The sequence below is a fragment of the Oryctolagus cuniculus genome, chromosome 17 (assembly GCF_051225735.1).
Source record: "Oryctolagus cuniculus isolate XC-2025 breed Fujian yellow rabbit chromosome 17, ASM5122573v1, whole genome shotgun sequence".
NCBI classification, from domain to species: domain Eukaryota; kingdom Metazoa; phylum Chordata; class Mammalia; order Lagomorpha; family Leporidae; genus Oryctolagus; species Oryctolagus cuniculus.
The window spans coordinates 1,065,222-1,087,143 of NC_142883.1; the positions used below are offsets into that span (position 1 = coordinate 1,065,222).

Genomic DNA, 21,922 nt, shown 5'->3' on the forward strand with positions numbered 1-21,922 from the left:
GTCGCCCCTGGACAGCAAGGCAGCTGCTGGCCACGGGTGCCGAGTGACGCGCAGGGAAGACCGCGGGTGGTCCACGCTGTTTATTTAAGCACCCCCACGGAGCCGCGCACAACGCCCCCAGGAGGCCCAGCCCCAGGGTGCAGGAGGCAGGGGCTGGGGAAGGGCCCAGCCTCACTCGGCAGCAGTTGGGGGGGCGCTGGCTGCTGCAGGACATGTGAGACCCCCAGGACAGACGCGACTGCCCCGTCTCTGCCCACCGCGGCCACACGCCTGGGGCGGCTTTGGGTGCGGCTGGACTGGGCCAACGCCACCACGCCTGCTCGGGTGCCCGGCCCGCTGGGCTCTCGCTGGTCACCTGTGCCGTTTGCTCCCCTCACTTGGGAGCAGGGCTGGGCGGCGGCGGCCCCTTCGTGCGGTCACAGTGCAGGGACACTGCCCAGCGGGCGGGGCTGCGCGGGGCTGCCCCGGGGCTCTTTGGAACAGCAGGTGCTGGCGGCCGCTCGGCGCGGCGGCTCCCGGCCGGTCAGGACGGCACCTGCAGGCCGAAGTGTTTGCGTAGCTGCTCCAGGAAGACGAAGGTGAGCACGGTGTGGGGGATGAGACGGATGCCGGCGGGAAAGAGGCCCTGGGGGGGTCAGCCGGTTACCAGACGCTCCCCCACCACCACCCCGGCCCCCGCCCCCAGGGCCCCCGCGCACCTTGTAGAAGGCCAGCGGTCCCAGCTTTGCGGTCTCCATGGCACAGTGGAAGACGCCCTGAGGAAAACCCAGGGGCAGTGCGTCTGTCACTCAAAGGCAGCCGCCGCCCAGGAAGCCCCAGAGCCCGGGACGCACGGCCAGACCGACTCCCCGGCCCGGCCTCCCCGGTGCCGCGGGTGCAGGGCAGCCTCGCGGGCGGGGAGGTGTGGACAGGCCTGGAGAGCCGGGCCAGCCGGGGTCAGGGAGGCGCGGGCGCGGGGCAGGGGCTGCGTGCGGTGTCCCGGGTTCGAGCACCGGCTCCACCCTGACTCTGCCAGACGCCCTGGGGGCAGCAGTGCCGGCCTCCCGCCCGGCCCTGGACGGAGTCCTGGGAACACCTTTCGGATGAGTAACTACAGACGAGAACAAAACAGGGCAGCTGAGCGGGCCGGGGGCTTGTCCAGCGGGGGGCGGCCCATGGCCGCAGTTCACGGGCGGCCGCACGCACCCGGTACTCTCCCTTGGCGTTCATCAGCCGGGTCTTCAGCACGTCCAGAGGCTGGCACAGGACCGTGGCGCATCCACCCTGGGGAGGGGAGGGGGCGTCACCCGGGCCTCCCAGGGCTGGGCGGCCCCCCACGCCGGGCACTTACGGCAATGAAGCTGGCGACAAAGTGTGTGAAGACGCTGTCGGACAGGTGCCCGGTGCTAAGCACCAGCTGCTTGGCCTGGTCGTAGCAGGAGAGCTGGGGGGGCCGGCAGTGAGCACCGAGCACCAGCACCCCGGCGCCAGATGGGGGAGGGGCCGGACCCACCCGTGCCCACTCACCCTGCCAGCCCCCACCGCGGGACTCTCAGCACTGCCTCTGTGAGCCCTGAGGTCAGAGGTCAGAGGCCACAGCGGCTGAGGGCCCCGCCCTGGGCAGGAGTCCTACCTGGCCGACGGTGACCAAGGCCCCGCGGCTGGACGCCATGGTCGCACCCGAGAACAGCCTCTTCAGGCCCTCTGCCAAGGAAGGGCGAGGTCGGGCGCCGGCCAAAGCCCCCCCCGCCCCGCCCCGGCCCGCCCCGGCACTGCCGGCTCTCACCTTCCCGGGCCACGCGGAGCAGCCCGTCCAGGGCGTGTGTGTAGCTGCAGGGGACACGGGGCCGTGAGGCTCAGCCCAAGTCCTCCCACGAGGAGCCGCCCGCCGGGAGCCAGGGCACCCCAGGGGCTGTCCACACTTGGGGCCCGTCCCCGGAGGCGGGCCCTGCCTGCCTAGCCCCGGGGGGCCCAGGTGTCCCCCAGGAGGGAGAGGGCCCGCGGCACGGCCAGTGGGGCCAGGAAGGAACTGGGCTCTGGGGCCCACAGGAGGGGTGAGCTACGGCCACCAGGCCCTTCCTCAGGACAGCGCAGCCCCGCCCCAGGTCACCCCAGAGGTCACAGCTCCTGCCTCTTACTCCACCCCCCCACCCTCGGTGAGCGCCCAGGGGTCCTGGCCAGGTCTGCAGGAGGCCCCCCCCCCGGGGCCGCCGCTCACTTGCGTCGCTGCTGGAGGGGCAGCTTCATGTCATTCTGCATCCTGCAACAAGAGGGGGCGCTGGGCGGGGGTCCGCGGCCCCGCCCCCTCCGATGCCCAGGCCAGGCTCGCCCCAGACCCCCGTCCGAGGGACCCTTGCGAGCGCCCCCTGTGCGCGGCAGGAAGGCCTCAGCCCCACACCCACCTCACGTTGACCAGGTCTGCGGGGGTCCCCACGAAGCCTCCGGTCAAGCCTGGGGAGACACAAAGCCGGAGCCCAGCCGTGCGGCTTCGTGCGAGGCCCCGCCCCGCCGGCCAGGCCCCGCCCCCTGCTCACCGCTGACGCCGCCCAGCAGCACCTTCTGGTGGAAGGGGAGGGGCCCCTGGCCGGCCTTGGTCAGGCGGTCGCGCACGGTCTCGTAGATGGCGAAGCGGGTCAGGGAGTAGGTCATCTGGGGGCGGGGCGTGGCGGGCTCAGAGGGCTCGGCCGGCCCCCCCAGACCCGGGGACGCCGGCCCGCAAGACCCAAGCGGCCCACAAGCGCGGGGCTGCCCCTCCTCTGGGCGGTCTTTCCCCCACCCTGGGGTCCCCTCGTGTAGGGAATCTTGGAGAACTTGAAAGGGGCCCGGATGCCACACGTGGTGGGTGAGGACATCCGAGGCTGGGCTCTGCGACCAGGTCCCCCGGGGGGCGGGGTCCAGGCGGGAGGGGGTGTGGCCAGCGGGACCAGCCCTGGGTGGGTGCTCCCACACCCCTGTAGACCCCGGGAGACAGGGTCCAGAGGGAGTGGGCGTGGCCATGGAGGACCAGCCCTGGGTGGGCGCTCCCACACCTGTAGGACCCTGGGAAACAGGGTCCAGAGGGAGGGGGCGTGGCCATGGAGGACCAGCCCTGGGTGGGCGCTCCCACACCTGTAGGACCCTGGGAAACAGGGTCCCGAAGGAGGGGGCGTGGCCAGGGAGGACCAGCCCTGGGTGGGCACTCCTACACCTGTAGGACCCCCGGAGGCGGGGTCCCGAGGGAGGGGCGTGGCCCGGGGGACCGAGCCCTGGGTGGGCGCTCCCACACCTGTAGGACCCCCGGAGGCGGGGGTCCAGAGGGAGGGGGCGTGGCCAGGGAGGACCAGCCCTGGGTGGGCGCCTGCACCCCTGTAGGACCCCCGGGGGCGGGGTCCTGAGGGAGGGGGCGTGGCCCGGGGGACAGAGCCCTGGGTGGGCGCCTGCACCCCTGTAGGACCCCCCGGAGGCGGGGTCCAGAGGGAGGGGGCGTGGCCCGGGGGACGGAGCCCTGGGTGGGCGCTCCCACCCCTGTAGGACCCCCGGAGGCGGGGTCCCGAGGGAGGGGCGTGGCCCGGGGGACCAGCCCTGGGTGGGGCCGCACCTGCCGGCACAGCGAGGCGCTCAGGCCGTTGTACAGAGCCAGGATGCCGTCGGTGCGCAGCACCTGCAGCGCCATGCCCGTCATGCGCAGCTTCACCTCCTGCTGGGTCTGCAGGTGCACCTGTGGGGGTGGGGACGGGGCGGGTCATGCTGCAGAGCCCTCCCAGGCCCAGGGAGGCGAGGAGGTCGCCTCCACGCCAGCCCGTTGAGGCCTTTCCCAGAATCCACTGGGAAAGTGGATTCCCTGGGAAAGCCAGGGAAACTGAGGCGGGGCAGGGCCCGGCCCGTTCACACGCCTGTTCTGCCCCACGCGAGGCCCCGCCCCAGCAGGGCAGCTGGGGGAACTGGTGTGAGTCTGTCAGCCCCCCAGGAGCCCCACCCCCGCTGGGCAGGGGTGCAAGTGGGTAGGCCAGGGCCAGACAGGAAGAGTGGGGGGCTGAGGCCCCATCCCGGCTCCCTGGCCCTAAGCTCAGTACAGCAGGGCCACCTGCCGGGAGCCTGCGGCGGGGGTGGGGGGCGCGGGGGGGGGGCGCGCATAGGGCAGCAGCCCCCGCCAGGGCGAGCCATGTGGGGAGCTTGCAGTGGTTCCCGGACAGCCGGGCCAAGGCCCTGTCCACGGCACCCAGCGGGGCCACCGGCTCTGGGCCAGAGGGCAGTGGCCGCTTCCTGACCCCGACACGCAGCAGAACACAGGGAAGGGGCGGGGCCAGAGGCAGCACCGCCCTCCCCCTCCAGTGCCTTGGACAATGAACAATGGCACCCAAGGCCAGGGCCCCAGCCCCAGTGAGGGCTGGCCTGAGCCTCCAGCCCGCAGGGCCCGCCCCCCACCGCCCAGTCCACAGGTGCCCGGGCCGGGCCCAGGCTGGCTCTGGGTGGGGCTGAGGCCTGGGCGGCTGGCCGTGACCACAGGCAGGCAGGATCCCCAGGCCAGGCTGCGTCAGAGACCAAGGCCGCCCGACCTGGCTCCGGGGACAAGGGAGCTCTGTCTCGCTCGGCTCCATCAGCAGTTGAAAAAAACAGTCCACGGAGCACGCATGCTTCTCACGCAGAGATGCGCACGCAGCGCTGGGCACGCCGGCAGGAGCTCCTGGCGCCTCCCGGCCGTGCCGCCCACCTCTCGGGCCTGGGCCACCTGCCGCGCTGGGCCACCGCGTGCGGGCAGCATCCGCCGCGCGGGGTCCGGGCCCGGGGTGAGCTGGGCGAGCCAGGTGTCTGGGTGCCGACACCCGCGCGCATTCGCGGGCCGGGCGGACCAATGCTCCCCGGCGCTGGGAAGGGGCCGCCCCGCGACGCCAGGCCCTGCCCAAGGTCACACCTGTATTCCCGTGGGGCCTGGCCATGCCGGGCCGGTCGGGAGCGGCGCCATCGCGGGCGGCCACAACTCCACGCATGGCCACCGGGAAGGAAGGGCCTCCCGGCACGACGGGGCCCGAGCAGCGCGAGCGAGTGGGCGTCGCGGCTGCGCCTCCGCAGGCGCCGGCCCCCCGCCCCCGGCCCCGGGCCTCACCTTGAGCAGGTCCAGCGGGTGCGTACAGCAGGCGGCCCCGCACGAGGCCAGCCCCCCGAAGTACCAGCGCGACACGCGCGCCTCGGCCGCCATGGCCCACGCGACCCTGGCCGGAGCCCTACTGGAGACTGGACCCCGGCCCGCAGCTACACCGCGCCCGGTTCAAAGCCCAGTCCGCGCGCCCGCGCCCCGCACAACCAATGCGCCCGCGGGCGTGGGGGGCGGGGCTGGAGACCCCGCCCCCGACGTGAGGGGCGGGACCCGACGCACCGGGCGGCCACGCCCCCTGCGCGCGCCCGGCCCCTTGGCCTTGACCTCGCTCCCGTGGCCGCCCCTGACTCGCGGGTCTCCAGCGCGGGGGACACGTGCGTGGGGCCGCAAGCCCTCGCCCAGCGCGCGCAGACACGAGGGGGCCCAGCCAGGCCCAGCGGTGCCCAGGCGTCTCCTCCAGCCGGGAGGGGGGCTCGGGACCTCTGGCGGCCTGGAAGCCGCTTGTTTCCGGACAGGAAGTGGGCACCTGCGGCCCGGGCTCCGACACTCCGTCCCCACCCGGCCTTAGGACGGCGAGAGGCAGTGGGCAGGCGGCCCGAGCCCACTCAGCAGCCTAGCACGTGCCCCACCGTGCCCCTGACCCAGCCAGGCTCTGCGGCCACGGGAGGCACTGGATGGACCATCGCACCACCCCGTGTGTTTTGCCACTCGGGTCTTGACTCCAAGTGGCCTCTGTCCCCGGAGGTCGTTGGCCGGAGTTCTGTTCTGGGGGAGTGAAGCCGCTGCGGAGGCAGCCCCTGGACTTTGTGCGGCCCACGTGACCGGCCTGTGAAGCCAGAAGGGCGACCACGCCAAGGCCAGGCTGGGGGCTCCGTGAGAGGCGTGGAGACTCACGGAATACGTGGGTTCCCCGGGACCCAGCGGCCCGGCTGCAGCACAGGGCACGGCACCTCCACAGCGATGCCCAGGCCGTTGGGCAGCATGGACCCCACCATGGGCTTGGCTGCCCGTCAAATGGAGGTCACAGAAACCCCAGGGGGCCAGGGTCAGAGCCCTGAGCCTGAAGCCGAGGGCTGGGGCGGGCGTGCTGCGTGGGAGAGGCTGGAGCCCCCCAAGGAGATGGGAAGAGTTGGATTGCACAGCAGGGCTCGCAAACAGGAAGTCACTTTCTCCAGTTTTATTTGAAGGGCAAAGGGTCGGCCTCCCGTCTGCTGGTTCACTCCCCAGACGCTCCAACAGCAAGGAAGCCAGCAGCCTGGGTGGCCGGGGTCTCCTACACTGACGCCCCCCCAACTCCCAGCTGCAGACTTGTCCCTGGTCAAGGGGCTGGTGGGCCAGGCAGGGCCAGGCTGGAGTCCAGGACCAAGCCAGAAGCCGGGCTGCAGGGCAGGGGCCCTGAGACCTCCCCCAGACCTGACCGGGAGGGCACGGCCGCCCAGGAACTGACACAGGAACCTGAGCTGCAGGGCGGCTTCCAGCAGCTGAGCCCACAGGGTCAAGGCCAAGTGGCCGAGGCCCCAGGGTGGCCGCCAGCGCATTCACAGCCTGCCTGGCCACACCCGTGTACGGTTGGTCACTTCCAGCCCGAAGCAGGTCAAGGGGACGGAGCGCCCGGGAAGGACCAGGCTGGGGTCTCCCAGCCACCGGCACTCCACAGCGTGGTCAGCAGGGGTCCAGGGTCAGGGCCACAGGGCAGGGTGCTCAGGGGACAGGCACCTGCGGTGTAGCACCTCCCCCACCCTCGGGAAGGGGACAGGAAGTGCTTGTCCAGGGTTTGCTGCTGGAGAACCAATCACCCGGGCAGAGCCGATGCGGCCCCAGGCCAGGGGCCCACAGGGGCCGGTGGCCGCGCCCCAGGCACACGGCCCCTCACTGCGTCCTCCGGCGCCCAGGCGCGGCCTGCAGGTTCCTGGGTCAGCCCCTGGCCAAGGCCAGCAGGGGAGGGGTCCCCGGGGCCAGCACCTGGCGACAAGCTTTCTCCAGGCACCCAGGCCCCGCCCACCAGGCATCACGGGTACCCTCCCCGCGTGGGTGAAGGCTGCTGCCGGCTCCAGGTCTGGACACATGAAACTCACACCCACTCTGCCCCTCACGGCCGCTCAGGCCTCACCCAGGGGTCGCTGACCCCGGACACCCCAGGGGCGGGAGGCGGCCCCCCCAGCTGCGCCAGCAAACCAGCCTGCAGGAGCCTTAACAGTGTATTTGTCTCAGCCGCCACCGGAGCCCACCGGAGCCCACGCGGCCTGGAGGCCCCTGGTGGCTGTGCCATGGCAGCCGCTGCCCTGCCCTCCCCACAGTGAGTCCGTCTGTCTGCGGCAGGCCAGGAGCCCACTCCCCAAGTCCCGTGGGGGTCTGGTGCCAGGGGCGGGCGCCCGCGAGTCCTGGGGGGCTACTCCAGCACCACGGTGCCGCCCACCGCCTCCAGGGCCGCCTTGATCTTCTCCGCCTCCGCCTTGGCCACGTTGGCCTTGACTTCCTGGGGCAGGGACTCCACCAGCTTCTTGGCCTGCGGGGGCGGAGGCAGGGACGGGCCCGGGGTCAGCAGGGACAGGGACGGGGCCCGGGGTCAGCAGGGACAGGGACGGGGCCGGGGTCAGCAGGGACAGGGCCAGGCAGTGGGGACAGCAGGGACAGGGACAGGCCAGGGGACAGCAGGGTCAGCAGGGACAGGGCCGGGCAGTGGGGTCAGCAGGGACGGGGACAGGCCTGGGATCACCAGGGACAGGGACGGGGCCGGGGACAGGGCCGGGGCCGGGCGCCCGCCCACCTGCACGAGGTTGATGCCCTGGATGTAGTTCTTGAGCTCCTTGATCAACTTCACTTTGTCCACCGGCTTGGCCTCCGTCAGCCGCACGGTGAAATGCGTCCGCTCCTTCTGCTTGGGGACGTCGTCTTCTGCCGCCTCGGGGAGCAGGAAGGGGGCGTGAGGCCGGCACTGAGGGGCCCCGCCGGGTCCCCGGCAGTCCTGTAGCCGGCCGGCACGGCTGCCCAGACACCCTCCTTCACGAGGGCCACTCCTCAGACACGGGCGTGACCCGAGAGCACCGTGTAGGCAAGTGGGTGGTGACGGGCCGGCGTCCCCCACGCAGGCCGGCTGGGACAGGGGCCGGCGGGGACAGGGGCCGGGGTCCCCCACGCGGGCCGGCTGGGACAGGGGCTGCTCCAGCTCCCACCCAGCTCCCTGCTCAGGGCCTGGGGTGCAGCAGTGAGGCCCGGGGGCTCGGGCCGAGGCAGTTCAGGGTTCCTGGCTTAGGCCTGGCCCTGCGACCACTCGCGGAGTGACCAGACCGGAAGGTCACGTGCCTGACTCCGCCCTTCAAACCAACCTGCAGAGCCCAGGCCCCTGAGCAGGGCCGAGTCCGCCCCGGGCGGGCCTGGCTCCGCCCCCCCGTCCGCGGGGAGCGGCCGCTGCAGCCCCCAGCCCAGCCCCCAGCCCTCCCGAGTCTCCCCTCTCCCCGCGGCAGGTGCGGGGCGGGCTCACCTCCGGGGCGGCGGGGGCGGCGGCGGCGGCGGCGGGGGCGGCGCCCGCGGGCACGAGTCCCACGTCCGGGATCTTCAGCGTTTTCTGGGGACAGAGCGCGGTGCTCAGCGCAGACGCCGGGGGACCCCCTCGCGACCCCCCACGCGCGCCAGCCGCGGTGCTCGGCGCAGACGCCGGGGGCCCCCTCGTGACCCCCCACGCGCGCCAGCCGCGGTGCTCGGCGCAGACGCCGGGGGGCCCCCTCGCGACCCCCCACGCGCGCCAGCCGCGGTGCTCGGCGCAGACGCCGGGGGGCCCCCTCGCGACCCCCCACGCGCGCCAGCCGCGGTGCTCGGCGCAGACGCCGGGGGGCCCCCTCGCGACCCCCCACGCGACCGCCCACGCGCGCCAGCCGCGGTACCTTCAGCAGCTCGTTGAGGTCCGCGACCTCCAGCAGCGTGAGGCCGGCTATGTCCCGCACCAACTGCTGGATCTTCGGGGGGTACTCCTTGGGGGCGTCGTCCAGGGGGGCCCCGGCCAGGGCCTCGCCCCTCCGCGGGCCGCTGCTCCTCATCTGCCGCGCAGCACACACGCAGGGCACCTGCCGCCTGCCCCCCGCAACAGCGTCAGCCCGGGGGCACGGGGGGCGCACGTCCAGGGCTCTCAGGCCTCGAGGGGCCACCCGAAGGGCCCCCGAGCCGCTCCATACTTCTCAGCCCTAGAGACCCCCGCAGTCGCTCCCGGGGACGCAGGCCCGCCCAACCCCGCGGGGACGCCTCCGCAGCAAGCTCCCAGCGCCGACGCGTGGCCGGGGCGCCCAAGGTCACCCCGCGGCCACGCACCTCGCTTCGCGCGGCTCCCGCGGAAACGGGCTGCGGCCCGAGGGGCGAGCCGGCCTGAGCCGCTGCAGGTGGCCGCGTGCCCGCCGCCCCCTGTCCGTCCCCAACCCGGTGCGCCCGGCCCTGGCGCCACAGGGCCCTGCAGTACCTGGCGAGGCGGAGCGCGGCGCCGCGAAGCCCCAGACACGGTCCCCACAGGGGACGAGCGGCTGCCGGCAGCATCGCTCCGCGGCGGGAAGGTCACACGCGGCTCCCAGGAGGGACGCTCTAGCACCACGGCCGCGAGCACACGAGCGGGAAGGGACGCTCTAGCCGGCGAGGCGGCGGGGCATGCGAGCTGGAGCGGGACGCTCTAGGCGCCACGACCGGGAGCATACGAGCTGGGGACTGACGCTCTAGCGACGGAGCATAGGCGCTGCAGAGGGACACTCTAGGCGCCACGGACGCGAGCATACGAGCTGGAGCGGGACGCTCTAGGCGCCACGGCCGGAAGCATACGAGCTGAAGGCGGACGCTCTAGGAACCACGACCGCGAGCATACGAGCTGGAGCGGGACGCTCTAGGCGCACTTCGCGCTTGCCGCCGAGATTACCCACAAGGCAGTTCATGGCGCAGGCGCAGGCGCAGGCGCAGGCGGGTCCTTGCGGCACTGACGGAAGCGTCGGCGCCCCGCGCCTGGGCTGTGGCGGTGCCCGCCCCCTGCTGCGGCGGGGGCGCCTCTCTCCGCCGCCCCGCAGCCTGTCAGTGCGGGGATGGGGTCACCAAGAGGTGTGGGTGCGCGGGGTGCCCGGAGCCCTGGCCCGCCTCTGCCCGCGTGGCCACGCCCACTCAGGCCACATGAAGCGGCCCATTTCCCTCGGGGGACCGCAGTCCTGCGTGGCAGAGCTGGCGCGGACGCCTGCACCTGCACGCAGGGAGCGGGGGGTTGCGGGCTAAGCCGCTGGCTGGGCTGCGTGCCCGGCCCCCGCAGGGGCGCGGGAGGCTCCTGCCAGCTCCCGTGCGCCGAGGCCCACGCCCGCCCCGTGCACTGCGGGTTCCCGCCCGAAGACCCGCAACCTGGGCCCTGCGCTTCCGAAATCCACTTTCCTGTGACTGCCCCGCCCCAGACACTCCGTCGGGGACCCCGGCCCGCACGCGCCCCGCACGCACTCGCACTCGGCGCTCTCTGGAATTCCTTTATTACCGCGGTGGCGCTGCAGGGGAGGGGGCGCTGGGAAGCGGGAGTGGAGACCCTGAGCCGCCGCCCCCGGCTGTGGCGGGGCCGGGAGACGCCCGGCAGAGTCCGCGTGGCCACCTGACCCACGGGGCGGCGGGCTCTCCCTGGGGAGGGGTCTTCCCTCCCACCCGCCCTCCCCGAGGCCCGGCCCGGGGAGAGAAGCCAGAGACGACTCAGGACCTGAAGCGGGGGCGGGGCGGGGCTCGGCGTCCGCGTGCGCTGTGGCTACTCCAGGGTCAGTCGAAGGAGATGAGCTGGGCTTCGCTGCCCTGCACGGGCGGCCCCTGTGCGGGCGGCTGCGGGGCCACGGGGGGCGGCTGCGGGGAGAGCAGATGCGGCCATGCTGCCTGCCCGGCCCGTCCGCCCACGAGGCCCGCGGGAGGCTGCAGCGCGTGCTGCGGAGGGCCCGTGGGGGGCTCACCTGCTGGTACGCGGGCTGCTGCCCGGCCACGTAGGGCTGCTGGGGCGGCACAGCCGCGTCCTGGCCAGGGAGCGCGCTCATGAGGTTCTGTGGGGGAGAGGCCGGCCGCTGAGTGGCCCCCTGGCCGGACACCGGGCCCTCCCAGCGCCGGCCCCCGGCCCGCCGGCCCGGCCTCACCTGCATGCCGTACGGCTGGTAGCCCACGGACACGGACTGGCTCCCCAGGTAGCCCAGGGTGCTCGACTGTGCGGGCGGCTGGGGCATGGCCGGGAGGCTCTGCGGGGCCTGGGAGGCCACGTTCTGTGGGGAAGAGGCGTGTAAGGGCACAGCGGCTGGGCGCGCGCCCGCGGGAGCGGCCTGGCCCTCGCCCTGTACCTGGTAGCCTGGGGTGGGCGTGGGCTGGTAGGATGAGTAGGCGGGGCTGGCGGTGGGCCCGGCCTGCGCCTGGGGTGCCGCCTGGGCCCCGGTGGCGCCGGCTGGGTACATGTAGGCGCTCACCATGCTGGCATCTGGAACAAAGCAGCAGATGCGGCAGTGAGTGGCCAGTGCCCGGCACGGGGGTTCAGGCAGAGCAGCAGAAACGCTGGAGCGAGGGCCGGCCGGCGTGCGCGGCTCTGAACACGGCAGACGCCGCCCGCGCGCACAGCCTGGCTGAGCCCGCGGTCCGACAGGCCAGGGCTCTGGGGACTCTCCGCCGTGAAGTGAGGAACATTCTAGAGGGGGAGCAGGGGGCAGCGGTGCACCAGGCCTGGGGGCCGGCAGGGGCAGGGCTGGCCCCGGTGTGTGCGTGGGAGAAAACGCCATCTGGGGGATTTGGGAGGTGCTTAGACCACTCCCGTCGTGTCTTCGGATCAGGCTACAGCTCTGGGCCGTCTTGGCTGGAGACCCCCGCCCAGTGTTACCTGCCGCAGCCCCGGGCATGCTGGGGTAGGGGCCGGCAGCTGGAGCCGGCTGGCTCATGTACACGCCGTGCATGGGGGAGCCCTCCACGGAGCCTGCTGGGCTGAAGGTGCCGGGGAAGCTGGCCGGGCCGGACGGCTGGTAGAGCACGCCCCCGGCCGCAGCAGGCACAGCCTGGAGCTGGGGACAGAGGAGAGGGCTGTGAGGGCCGGTGTTCTGCCCAGGGTGGGGTGGGGTGGGCCGCGTGCCTGGGCGTAGGGCAGGGGGAGGCGGGGGTGGGGTGGGGTAGGGTGAGCAGGGTGCCTGGGCGTAGGGCAGGGGGAGGCGGGGGTGGGTGGGCCGCGTGCCTGGGCGTAGGGCAGGGGGAAGGCGGGCATCTGGGCCCGCATCTGCACTGTCTGCTTCTGCTGCTCCAGGCGCAGCTGCCGCTCCTTCTCCTGCTCCTGCAGGCGCTGGATGGCCAGCTGCCGCTGCACCTCCAGGTACTCCTGCAGGGGCGAGGCCAGGTCAGCCGCGGGGCCCGCGCCGCCCACCCCGCCCGCCCGCCGCACCTGCTTCTGCCGCCCCGCACGCCCGCCCGCCCACCGCACCTGCTTCTGCCGCCCCGCACGCCCGCCCGCCCGCCGCACCTGCTTCTGCCGCCTGCCCGCCCGCCGCACCTGCTTCTGCCGCCCCGCACGCCCGCCCGCCGCACCTGCTTCTTCTGCCGCCCCGCACGCCCGCACGCCCGCCGCACCTGCTTCTTCTGCCGCATGATCTCCAGCTTCTGCGCCAGCTGGATCTGGCGCTGGCGCTCGGCCTCCTCGGCCGCCCTGCGCAGCTTCTCCCGGTGCTCCTCCCGCAGGGCGCTCAGGGCCCCCCGCGCGTCCCGGATCTGCGCCAGCTTGTCCTGCAGCCCCTCGTAGTACACTGCGGGGCAGGCAGAGCGGCCTGAGCGCGGCGGCCCGGCGGGCACCGGCCAGGCCCAGCCCGCCGTGGCGGGGGGGGGGGGGGGACGCACGCCTGCGCTCGTCCAGCTGGTTGAGCAGCTCCAGCAGCTGGGGGTGGGTGCTGTTGATGGACTGGAACAGCGACAGCACGGCCGAGTCGTTGGTGATGCTGCGGCCCCGCATGTGGTTGCTCTTCATGCGGTTCACGAAGGTGCTGACCGCGTTCTGCAGGGCCTTGAGGAGCTGCTCGTGGCTCTGCTCCGACTCCCCGTTCTGGTACTGCTGCTGGACACGGGGCCCGTGAGCGCCGCCAGCCCCCGGCCTGCAGGACAGGGAGCCTGGCGCTCCCATCAGCTCCGCGAGCTGGCCGTGTGCGTCGGAGCTACGACCCAGGCCCAGAGCCCGGGCTGACGGAGCCGGCTGGACGGCCCTCTGCCCTGCGCCCAGGCTGGCCTCCCAGGCACAGCAAAGCCCAGACGCCGGGACGGCTGTGAACTCCTGGGGCAGGGGCGGGGCTGGGCTCCGGGCTGCTCTGCCGTGTCTGGGAGCACACGGTGTGGACAGAGCTCCGGCCCACAGCCCACCCCCGAGGTACAGGGCCCGGCAGGGCCAGAGCCCTCGCTCAGGACACACTGTGCTGTGTGTCTGGCACCCCATGCGACGGGCGGCTGGGAGGGACCCCCGCCTACCTCGCTGAAGGGGCCCCCGGAGGCCGGCACAGGCTGCGGGTCTGTCTCTGGGAGGGTCGTCTGCAAGAGACCGGGGTTGCGAGGGACTCACTGCCCGGCCTCCTCAGACCACAAGCCTGAGCCACGCGGTGCAGGGCGGCGCCCTCACCTCCCCCACGCCGGCGGGGGCCGCGTGCCCCTCCCCGGGCTGGGCGGCCGGCTCCGCCAGGGGCACAGGCGCGGAGGGCGTGGGGCTCCGCCGGGCCTCCTCCTGCTTCTTCTCCCAGTAGTTGCGGTTCAGGTACCGGGCAAGCTGCTCACGAAGAGCTGAGGTCACTCGTGTGGCCAGGAGGCGGCAAGGACAGCCCCCCGGCCAGGCCCCTTACCTCAGGGTCCATGTCCTCAGCCAGAGGCGCTGAGGAGTTCTGGGAAGACAAGGGCAGTCTGGGGTCACAGGTGCAGGCAGCAGGGAGCTGGCCTCAGTAGTCACTTGGGGAGGCCCCGCTGGTGTCCAGGGGCGGCGGATCCCACGGCCTGGGTGCCTGCCAGCCTGCTCAGGGGACCCACTGCCCCTCACGTGTCACACTCCTGTTGTCACAGGCACCCGGGTAGCAGCCCACAGGACCCCTGCCCAGCCCAGGCATCCCACCAGCTCTGCCCGCAGGCCCCCGCTGCAGCCCGGGCCTTCCACAGCCCCACAGAGCTCCCACTGTCAGTCTTCCACCCCACCCCACTGTCCACAAAGCAGAAGGCGCCCTGACCCCAGTCAGGGCCGGCCAGGGAGACCAGGAGGGCCTCCCAGAAAGGCCTTTAGCCATACGGACGGGAAGGTGTGGAGGACGGGGCTCACCACCTGGACCCTCAGCCTGGCCGGTGTCCTAGCGCCCGCTGAGGGCCGTGGGGGCTGCAGCCCAGGCCACCCTGGCCATCTGCCCACATGGCAAGGCCACTTCGCTCAGGGGAGGCCCAGGTCAGCAGCGCTCCCACCATTCCGTGGCCTGAGGCGGGGGCACGCTCACCACGGGAGAAGAGTACAGGCTGCCAGCGGGCGGTGCCGAGGAGGCCACAGGCGTGGGCTCTGCCTTGGGGTACGCGGTGTAGCTGGACTTCTGTCTCTGCGGAACCAGGAGGTCACTGGGGAAAGGCCGGGCGCAGCACGAGGGGGAGCCCACCTCACACCGCAGCCCACCCCAAACCCAGGCGTGCCTCCCCCAGCCCCCCCTGCTGCATGGGAGCCCAGGCTGCCCCTCGGGCCTGGTCCCCCCGGCCGTGTGAGAGCCCAGGCTGCCCCTCGGGCCTGGTCCCCCCGGCCGTGTGAGAGCCCAGGCTGCCCCTCAGGCCTGGTCCCCCCGGCCGTGTGAGAGCCCAGGCTGCCCCTCGGGCCCCAGCCCCCCGGCCGTGTGAGAGCCCAGGCTGCCCCTCAGGCCTGGTCCCCCCGGCCGTGTGAGAGCCCAGGCTGCCCCTCGGGCCGGGCCCCAGCCCCCCGGCCGTGTGAGAGCCCAGGCTGCCCCTCGGGCCCCAGCCCCCCGGCCGTGTGAGAGCCCAGGCTGCCCCTCGGGCCGGGCCCCAGCCCCCCGGCCGTGAGAGCCCAGGCTGCCCCTCGGGCCCCAGCCCCCCGGCCGTGAGAGCCCAGGCTGCCCCTCGGGCCCCAGCCCCCCGGCCGTGAGAGCCCAGGCTGCCCCTCGGGCCGGGCCCAGCTCACCAGTCGCTCCTTCTCCTCGGCCTCCGACTGTGACAGGGCCAGAGCCAGCTGCAGCTCCTCCTCCTCCTGCAGAGCCGTCTCGTCCCGCTTCGGCGGCAGCTGCGGGCGGGCGGGAGGGCTGGTGAGCGGGGCCCTGCCTGAGGGAGAGGTGCCCGCGGGCCGCGGGGGGCGGGTACCTGGGACTGCTGCGACAGGGGGCTGGTCAGGTACTCCGGGGGCAGCTCCGTGGGGGCGGCCGCCTTCCCTTCTGCTTTCCTGGGAACAAGAGGCGGCAGGTGAGCGGCCCTGCTCCTCCCAAACCTCTCGACCCTGCCCGCGCCCCTCCCCGTCCACACCAAGGGAGAGCCGCACTCCAGGGGCACCAGGGACTCGGACCCACAGCCGGCACAGGCCTGGGCCGCTGAGCAGAGCTACGGCCCCTCTCGCAGGAGCAGACTCAAGCCCCGCCTGGCCGGGCGGCAGGAGTGGAGGCTGGCCCTCCACCGTCACCTGGGACCCTGACCCCAGAGCCCTCTGTGCGACCCTGTCAGCCGCAGACAAGGACCCAGGAGGACCACACAGAGGGCCTGCGGGGGTGCCGGCTCAGGGGCACCAGCTCCAACGTTTCCACCAGCACAGGTGTCTGGTGTGGCGCCTGACGCGCACCCCGGGAGCAGCACGTGAGGCTCCGACACTTGCCTCCCCAGCACCCACGCGGGAGACCTGGACCAAGTTCCCAGCGCCTGGCTTTGGCCCAACCCTGGCTGCGGTCGGCGTTTGGGGAGCAGACGGGAGTGCCGCTTTGTCTCCCCGGTAAACAAAGAAAGCCCGACCCCTCCCGCTTCGAGGAGCTTTCCGCTGTGCTAAGAAAGCACTGTGCTGAAGCCGGCAGGCTGGACGGCAGAGGGAGGAGCCGGCGGGCAGAAGTGCAGCCGCACCACCGAGTAGCGTGGGGCTGCGGCACGGGGCGCGCACCACCGAGTAGAGTAGCGTGGGGCTGCGGCACGGGGCGCGCACCACCGAGTAGAGTAGCGTGGGCTGCGGCACGGGGCGCGCACCACCGAGTAGAGTAGCGTGGGCTGCGGCACGGGGCGCGCACCACCGAGTAGCGTGGGGCTGCGGCACGGGGCGCGCACCACCGAGTAGAGTAGCGTGGGCTGCGGCACGGGGCGCGCACCACCGAGTAGAGTAGCGTGGGCTGCGGCACGGGGCGCGCACGGCCACACGTGGGCCTCGTGCACAGAACCAGGGAGAGGAGAGGCATTCTCCACGCACCCCTGAACTGAGACCGCGGTCCCCACCCCCAGGGAGGGACACTCTGAGAGGACGGGCGTCCACCAGAGGCGCACAGCCCGAGCCCCGGCCCCAGGGAACAGCCCACACAGCCAGCCAGGCCTGCAGACAGGACCACGCCACGCCCCACGTCCGACAGAGTGCCACCAAGGACTCCCCTGGGACAACAGGAAGCTGACACGGACGCCGTGCACACTGGTGCTCACGAAGCAGCGCCGGGTATAGGGACGTGAGGCCGTGATCGCTCCCACACTCACGGCACAGCAGACTCGGGGGCTCACGCGTGAGCACCGGGTGGCGGAGCACGTGCCACACGGCGCTGTGCACAGGGCTCCTCACCTGGCTTCCCTGCCTACAGGGAGCGCAGATGGAGCCCGGGGCACGTCCCGCCCACGGGGAGCGTGCGCAGGGAGACAGGCGCCCGGGGCACGTCCTGACCACAGGGAGCATGCGCAGGGAGGAGGCCGGGGCACGTCCCGCCCACGGGGAGCGCAGGAGGACAGGCGCCGGGCACGGCCCGCCCACGGGGAGCATGCGCAGGAGGCAGGCGCCCGGCACTCACTTGTTCAGCTGCTCGTAGCAGGGCTCGCACACGCGCACCTCCTTCTCGATGCCGAACTTGGGGATGGTGGAGTACTTGGAAGAGCACTTCCCACAGAAGATCTGCCCGCACGCCCGGCAGTGGTGCTGCGAGAGACGGGGTCGGGCAGGCGGGGTCACCCCAGCACCCGCCCACCCACAAGCCCCTGGACATCACTGAGGCTGGGGGGAACAGGACGCTTCCCACGTCGGGCAAAGAATTAAAAGGGGAGGTCCCCGAAACGCCTGCGCCAGGGCCACCCAGAGAGGCGTGGAGCAGCAGACCCCGCGGGCCGCACATTCACAGCCTGAGAACCGGGCCGTGCAAAGACCAGCAGCCTGGCCAGGACCCTGGGACCCCCACACAGGTGACGCAGAGCCTGCCCGGGGCAGGGCCACCAGGCCGACTTTGGCCGAGGGCACCGCCCTCCTCAGGACTCGAGTGTGGCTGCGGGGGACGGGCCAGGCTGACGGGCAGTGGCCTCAGAGGCCACGGGGCGGGCACTCACCTTGCGGGTCACCACCCCAAACTGCACCCTGCACCGGTGGCATTCCTCGGCGTCCACCCAGTCAGGGGCCTGGGGAGTGGGCAGCGTCAGAACCACACGGGCCCCTCACCCCCAGCTCCCCGCTCCGGGGTCAGGACTTCCCGCCATCGGAGGGCCGTGTCCATATCTGCGCACGTGCACCCGTCGCCACGGCCCAAAGGCCCCTTGCCCATGTTGCCACGTGCACACCGAGCTCTGGACAGCAGCTCACCCCACCCCGCGAGCCAGCCCCGGGCCGCCCTGCACTCACTCTCTCGGCGGCAAACATGGCGTCGCTCTCCTTGAACTCCGGGAAGACGTGTCCTGGGGGGAGGAGGCCAGGGTCCGCGCTGGGTCTGCCTTGCTGTCCCTTCCTAGCCCCGGGCGTCTCCACCCCATAGAGGTGGACGCGGTGGCGACCACAGCCCCAGCGAGCGTGTGCCAGGCCCTGAGGCTCTGCCCCTCAGACGCTGCCCCTGCTGGTGGCAGACCTGCCGCTGGGGGCTTCACCGGCCCCTCGCTCTCGGAAATGGGTTCCGGGTGCTCTCGGGGGCGCGGCCTCCTCTGAAAAGCCTGTCTCCAGGAGTGTGGACACGAGCACATCCCACACCCAGCCTGGCATCCGGGCTGGGGGCAGCCTGTGCACCTCGTGGCACCTCACACAGGCCCTGACACCCGCCGGGCCCCTCTCAAGGCCAAGCTGCGGCGTGAAGGCCTTGTCTGCAGAGAGAGCCCCGGCCCCGCCCCTCAGCTACTGCCTGGCCCCAAGCAAACACCTCCAGGCTCAGCCTGCATCCACCTCTCCTCCAAATCCCACCTGCCAGGAAGGCAGAGGGGCCCTGAGATGCACCTCAGCTGCCACGGCCTGGCCTGAGCCCACCAGTGAGTGCCTCACGGAGCCCTGGCCTGCAGCTCAGGAGGCACCGGCGGGCGCTGGACCCCTCTCTGCTGCGCCAGGGGCTCGGCACTGGCCGCCGGGATACAGGCTCCTCCCTCTCGAGCTCCTGGTGCCCAGGCACCTTCCGGCACTCACCCTAGGCCACACCCCCTCGAGCCCTGACTCCAGTCAGCTCATTTGCCACACAGGGTGCGAGGCCTCCCCCCCGTGGGCTCTCCCAGGTCCTGGCTCCCACCCCCAGTCACCTGGCAGTACCAGACAGCCCCTCATCCCAACGCTGTGCCTATCAGGTTTGACTGCCTGGCCAGGCAGCCCCCGGGCTCCTAGGGGCCACACCCGGGCCCTGCGACTCACCCTCCACCTTCATGATCTGGTAGGTGTCCTGCACCACCTTGTACTTGGGCTCGTTCCGGAAGGCGTGCGCCCAGGCCTGGATCAGGTACAGGATCTTGTTCCGGACGCTCACCTCCACCTGTCTCTGCAGAGCAGTGGGAGGAGCTGGGCAGGGCCGCAGCTGACCTGGGCGAAGCAGTGGCCGGCCAGGCCCCCGTCCTGAGCAGGGGCTCCCCGGGGATGGGGGCTCAGGCGGGCTTGGCGCCATCCAGGGCCGCGGCGCCGCTGAACCCTGGCAGCCGAGGAACCACAGGCGCCTGCTGCCTTTGTTCTCAACCAGGCCTGACCAGGCCTGACCGGTCCTGACCAGTCTGGGGGTCCCCTGCTCCCACTGGCTCCAATCTCGCAGGGCCAGCCAGGCCTGACCACGTCCACTTTCCCAGTGACAGCTGGCAGGGGCAGGAGGGTGGCTGCTCCCACAGCTCCCCCAGGCCTGGTGCAGCCCACCACGTGTCCAGGACTGAGACTGTCCACGCCCGACGCTGAGGACAGCACGGGACGAGAGCTGCTTCAAGGGGACACCAGGACAGCTCCTGCCCCGGGGTCCTTGTTCTCTCCCGCAATTCCCGCCCCTTCGCTAGCACAACCCCTCCTGGGCACGAGCCTTGCGCTTGACCAGAACACAAGGATGGGCTGGGCCCGAGGCTCCCCTTAGTGCAACCAGAACACAGCAGGAAACACCCAGGGCACCAGTGAAGGCCTCCGACGAGCCCGCGTGAGCCTGGCCCAGGACAGTGTCCAGCAGGACCGGGGCCCAGGCCTTGGGTGCCGGAGCAGGGAGGGCAGCCTCACTCTGGCAGAACCCCTGCAGGTGCCCTGGGCCCCACCTCCTGTGGACCTGGGTGACCCCCCGGCTCCTTGGTCTGCTCTCCTCCCTCCTGACCCCGACACACCCGAGCTCACAGCTGTCACCTGGCCTGAGGCCCTGACTGCTCTGCCCCCGGAGCCTCCCCTCGGGCGCCTGCTCACACCCCCGCCCCAGCCGCCCCCCACGGGGACTGCCCGCACCTCCCCAGCCCCTGTCCCAGACTCAGCTCTGAGTCCTGCTTCCAAACCCCCCGGAGCCCAGGACGGGGTCTCCTCCGTGCCCCTCTGCCCGGAGCCCAGGGGGACGGGGTCTCCTCCGTGCCCCTCTGCCGGGAGCCCAGGGGGACGGGGTCTCCTCCGTGCCCCTCTGCCGGGAGCCCAGGACGGGGGTCTCCTCCGTGCCCCTCTGCCGGGACCGGCCCCGCCCGGAGCCCAGGGGGACGGGGTCTCCTCCGTGCCCCTCTGCCGGGACCGGCCCCGCCCGGAGCCCAGGAGGACGGGGTCTCCTCCGTGCCCCTCTGCCAGGACCGGCCCCGCCCGGGCTACCTTCAGCAGCTCCTTCAGCTCCTCCATGGTCTGCTTGTTGGCCACCTCGTCATGCACCGTCTGCCCACAGTTCTTCACCACCGACTCCATGACCTGCAGACCCAGGAGGGGAGGGTCCAGGCCAGTCAGGGCGGGAACCCCTCCTCCTCCTGGATGGGCCACGGAGGGGCCTGCAGCATAGCGTCTGCCAGGGGGTCCCCGCCCGGGGACAGGGGACAGCACAGGGGCACGGGCCTGCCCAGCAAGGGGCAAGGCTGCCTCAGGCTGTGGGTGGGGCCAGGGACAGAAGCTGGGGGCGGAGTTACCTCCAGAGCGTACAAGGCCACATGTGGGTTCTTGTCATTGACTTTCTTCTTGATGGAATTCACCGCATACTTCGCTCTGCAGGAGAGAAGGATGTGGTGAGGGCAGACGGACAGACGGCCTAGGGAGAGGGCCGAGGGCCCAGGGGGATCCAGGCCGGGGGCCCAGCCCCTCACTCACTGTGTGTCGCCCTGGCGGATCAGGTCGCAGATCTGCAGGATGGACTCCCAGTCGGTCTCCAGCAGCAGCTGGCTGGTCGCCTTGTCTGAGGGACACAGGCCACATAAGCGCTGGCCCCCGGGGCCCTGGGCAGCCTCCCCAGCCAGGCCTTTGGACGCAGTGGGAGACCAGGGCCAGCCCCGACATGCACCGACAGCCGCAGAGGCGCTGGGGCCCCCGGTGCCGTGCAGCGCCCGTGGACTAACCACGCCCTCACGAGCCAGGGGGCCAAGGGGAGGCCGCTGGCCCGGCCCCACGGCGTGTCCCGGAGCGAGCCAGGGCTCACCCTGAAACACGGCTCCCTCGCGTCCCGGCCGCGGGCTCCGTGGACGGCCACCCTGCCTGAGCGCTCTGGGGACGAAGGCAGATCCGACTCCCGCGGGGCCACCGTGTCCCAGCCCCCGGAGCGGCAGTGGCCTACCAGGTGCGCCCTCCGCACCGACTCAGGACCACGGGGACAGAGCCCTGGGCGGCCGAGGCACTACCCGGAGCGTCCGGGGCGACGGCTGGCCTTGCGGCAGACCACGCGACCCCGGCGCAGGGACGGCCGGGGAACGTCCACTGAACTCCTGGCCAGCGCCTTCCCGCGCCGGGGCCCGGCCGCGGGAGCAGCGCCCAGGGCGGCTCCGCAGGCCCCGGCGAGGACGTGCGGGCCCGACCTTCGCCGTGACAGCAGCGCCCCGGCGGCTCCGACAGCGCCGGCCACGGCGTCCGGGACTCAGGACCTGGCGCCCTCGGCCAGCGCGGCTGCTCCCGGGGAACTGCCGCCCGCCCGCCCCGGCGACCCGCCCGCGGGCCCCGCGACGCCGGGGTCCTGCGCGGCCCTCACGGACGCCGGCCCTGGAGGCGGCCACACCCGGGGACCCAGGGGCGGCCGGGGCCGCAGGACGCGCTGACAGCGCCCCCGGCAGCGCCGGGCGGCCCGGGGGCGGGCGCGGTGCGTTACCTAGGAGACGCTCGAAGGTGCCGCCGCCTCGCCCCATGGCGACCCCGACCCGGACCGACGCCGCGGACGCTCCTCCGCTCCGAGCTGGCGCGCCCCCCGACTTCCGCTTCCGCCTTCCCCTCCAGCGCGCGCACGCGCAGCTCGCCGCTCCGGCCGAGACTCGCGAGGAGGCGGGACTTAACGCCCGTCCCTTGACGCCGTGCGTCTATTGGACCGCGGCCGCCGCGGTGGTGAGTCCAAAGAA

At 72.9% G+C, this 21,922-nt stretch overlaps 3 protein-coding genes across 6 annotated transcripts; all 3 read right to left on the reverse strand.

Moving 5' to 3' along the window:
* Positions 1-65: 65 nt before the first annotated feature.
* On the reverse strand, positions 66-5,238 carry SLC25A10 (solute carrier family 25 member 10). The gene is made up of 11 exons (XM_051828312.2): positions 5,063-5,238; positions 3,557-3,676; positions 2,514-2,628; positions 2,382-2,430; positions 2,198-2,239; positions 1,766-1,809; positions 1,613-1,683; positions 1,331-1,423; positions 1,186-1,263; positions 699-755; positions 66-625 (listed from the first exon to the last, which is right to left on the reverse strand). Exons 1-11 carry the CDS (start codon positions 5,153-5,155, stop codon positions 524-526), a joined length of 864 nt encoding a protein of 287 aa, XP_051684272.1. The 5' UTR covers positions 5,156-5,238; the 3' UTR covers positions 66-523.
* Positions 5,239-6,215: 977 nt separating this feature from the next.
* MRPL12 (mitochondrial ribosomal protein L12) lies at positions 6,216-9,744 on the reverse strand. Its single transcript, XM_051828313.3, has 5 exons — positions 9,501-9,744; positions 8,935-9,121; positions 8,535-8,618; positions 7,821-7,955; positions 6,216-7,559 (listed from the first exon to the last, which is right to left on the reverse strand). Exons 1-5 carry the CDS (start codon positions 9,572-9,574, stop codon positions 7,443-7,445), a joined length of 597 nt encoding a protein of 198 aa, XP_051684273.1. The 5' UTR covers positions 9,575-9,744; the 3' UTR covers positions 6,216-7,442.
* A 770-nt stretch (positions 9,745-10,514) lies between these two features.
* HGS (hepatocyte growth factor-regulated tyrosine kinase substrate) lies at positions 10,515-21,837 on the reverse strand. 4 transcript variants are annotated; one of them, XM_070060151.2, is made up of 22 exons: positions 21,679-21,837; positions 20,694-20,778; positions 20,516-20,591; positions 20,211-20,303; positions 18,819-18,942; positions 17,838-17,890; positions 17,549-17,617; positions 17,023-17,147; positions 15,365-15,443; positions 15,189-15,287; positions 14,506-14,595; positions 13,873-13,911; positions 13,656-13,799; positions 13,508-13,567; positions 12,890-13,100; positions 12,626-12,798; positions 12,237-12,377; positions 11,892-12,069; positions 11,365-11,498; positions 11,167-11,289; positions 10,990-11,076; positions 10,515-10,885 (listed from the first exon to the last, which is right to left on the reverse strand). In XM_070060151.2, the coding sequence occupies exons 1-22, from the start codon at positions 21,713-21,715 to the stop codon at positions 10,805-10,807; spliced, it is 2,301 nt and encodes a 766-aa protein (XP_069916252.1). In that variant the 5' UTR covers positions 21,716-21,837; the 3' UTR covers positions 10,515-10,804. The 4 variants fall into 4 exon arrangements, with proteins under 4 accessions (XP_069916252.1, XP_089174707.1, XP_069916251.1 ...); XM_089318581.1 differs by having other exon boundaries at positions 12,890-13,103; XM_070060150.2 differs by having other exon boundaries at positions 14,506-14,601.
* Between the last annotated feature and the right edge of the window lie 85 nt (positions 21,838-21,922).

What these genes read in the sequence shown, in the direction of transcription:
- HGS (XM_051828308.3), bottom strand. Translation starts at nt 21,715, where the DNA reads ATGGGGCGAGGCGGCGGCACCTTCGAGCGTCTCCTAG. An exon ending in CGCCCACCCCAGGCTACCAG is followed by an intron (nt 11,290 to 11,364) that starts GTACAGGGCGAG and finishes TCTTCCCCACAG; the next exon opens with AACGTGGCCTCCCAGGCCCC. An exon ending in AGCAGCCCGCGTACCAGCAG is followed by an intron (nt 10,886 to 10,989) that starts GTGAGCCCCCCA and finishes CTCTCCCCGCAG; the next exon opens with CCGCCCCCCGTGGCCCCGCA.
- MRPL12 (XM_051828313.3), bottom strand. Translation starts at nt 9,574, where the DNA reads ATGCTGCCGGCAGCCGCTCGTCCCCTGTGGGGACCGTGTCTGGGGCTT. An exon ending in GCCGCGCTCCGCCTCGCCAG is followed by an intron (nt 9,122 to 9,500) that starts GTACTGCAGGGC and finishes TGCGGGGGGCAG; the next exon opens with GCGGCAGGTGCCCTGCGTGT. An exon ending in CCGCCCCCGCCGCCCCGGAG is followed by an intron (nt 7,956 to 8,534) that starts GTGAGCCCGCCC and finishes CTGCTCCCCGAG; the next exon opens with GCGGCAGAAGACGACGTCCC.
- SLC25A10 (XM_051828312.2), bottom strand. Translation starts at nt 5,155, where the DNA reads ATGGCGGCCGAGGCGCGCGTGTCGCGCTGGTACTTCGGGGGGCTGGCC. An exon ending in GCTCCGCGTGGCCCGGGAAG is followed by an intron (nt 1,684 to 1,765) that starts GTGAGAGCCGGC and finishes CTTCCTTGGCAG; the next exon opens with AGGGCCTGAAGAGGCTGTTC. An exon ending in GACCGCTGGCCTTCTACAAG is followed by an intron (nt 626 to 698) that starts GTGCGCGGGGGC and finishes TGACCCCCCCAG; the next exon opens with GGCCTCTTTCCCGCCGGCAT.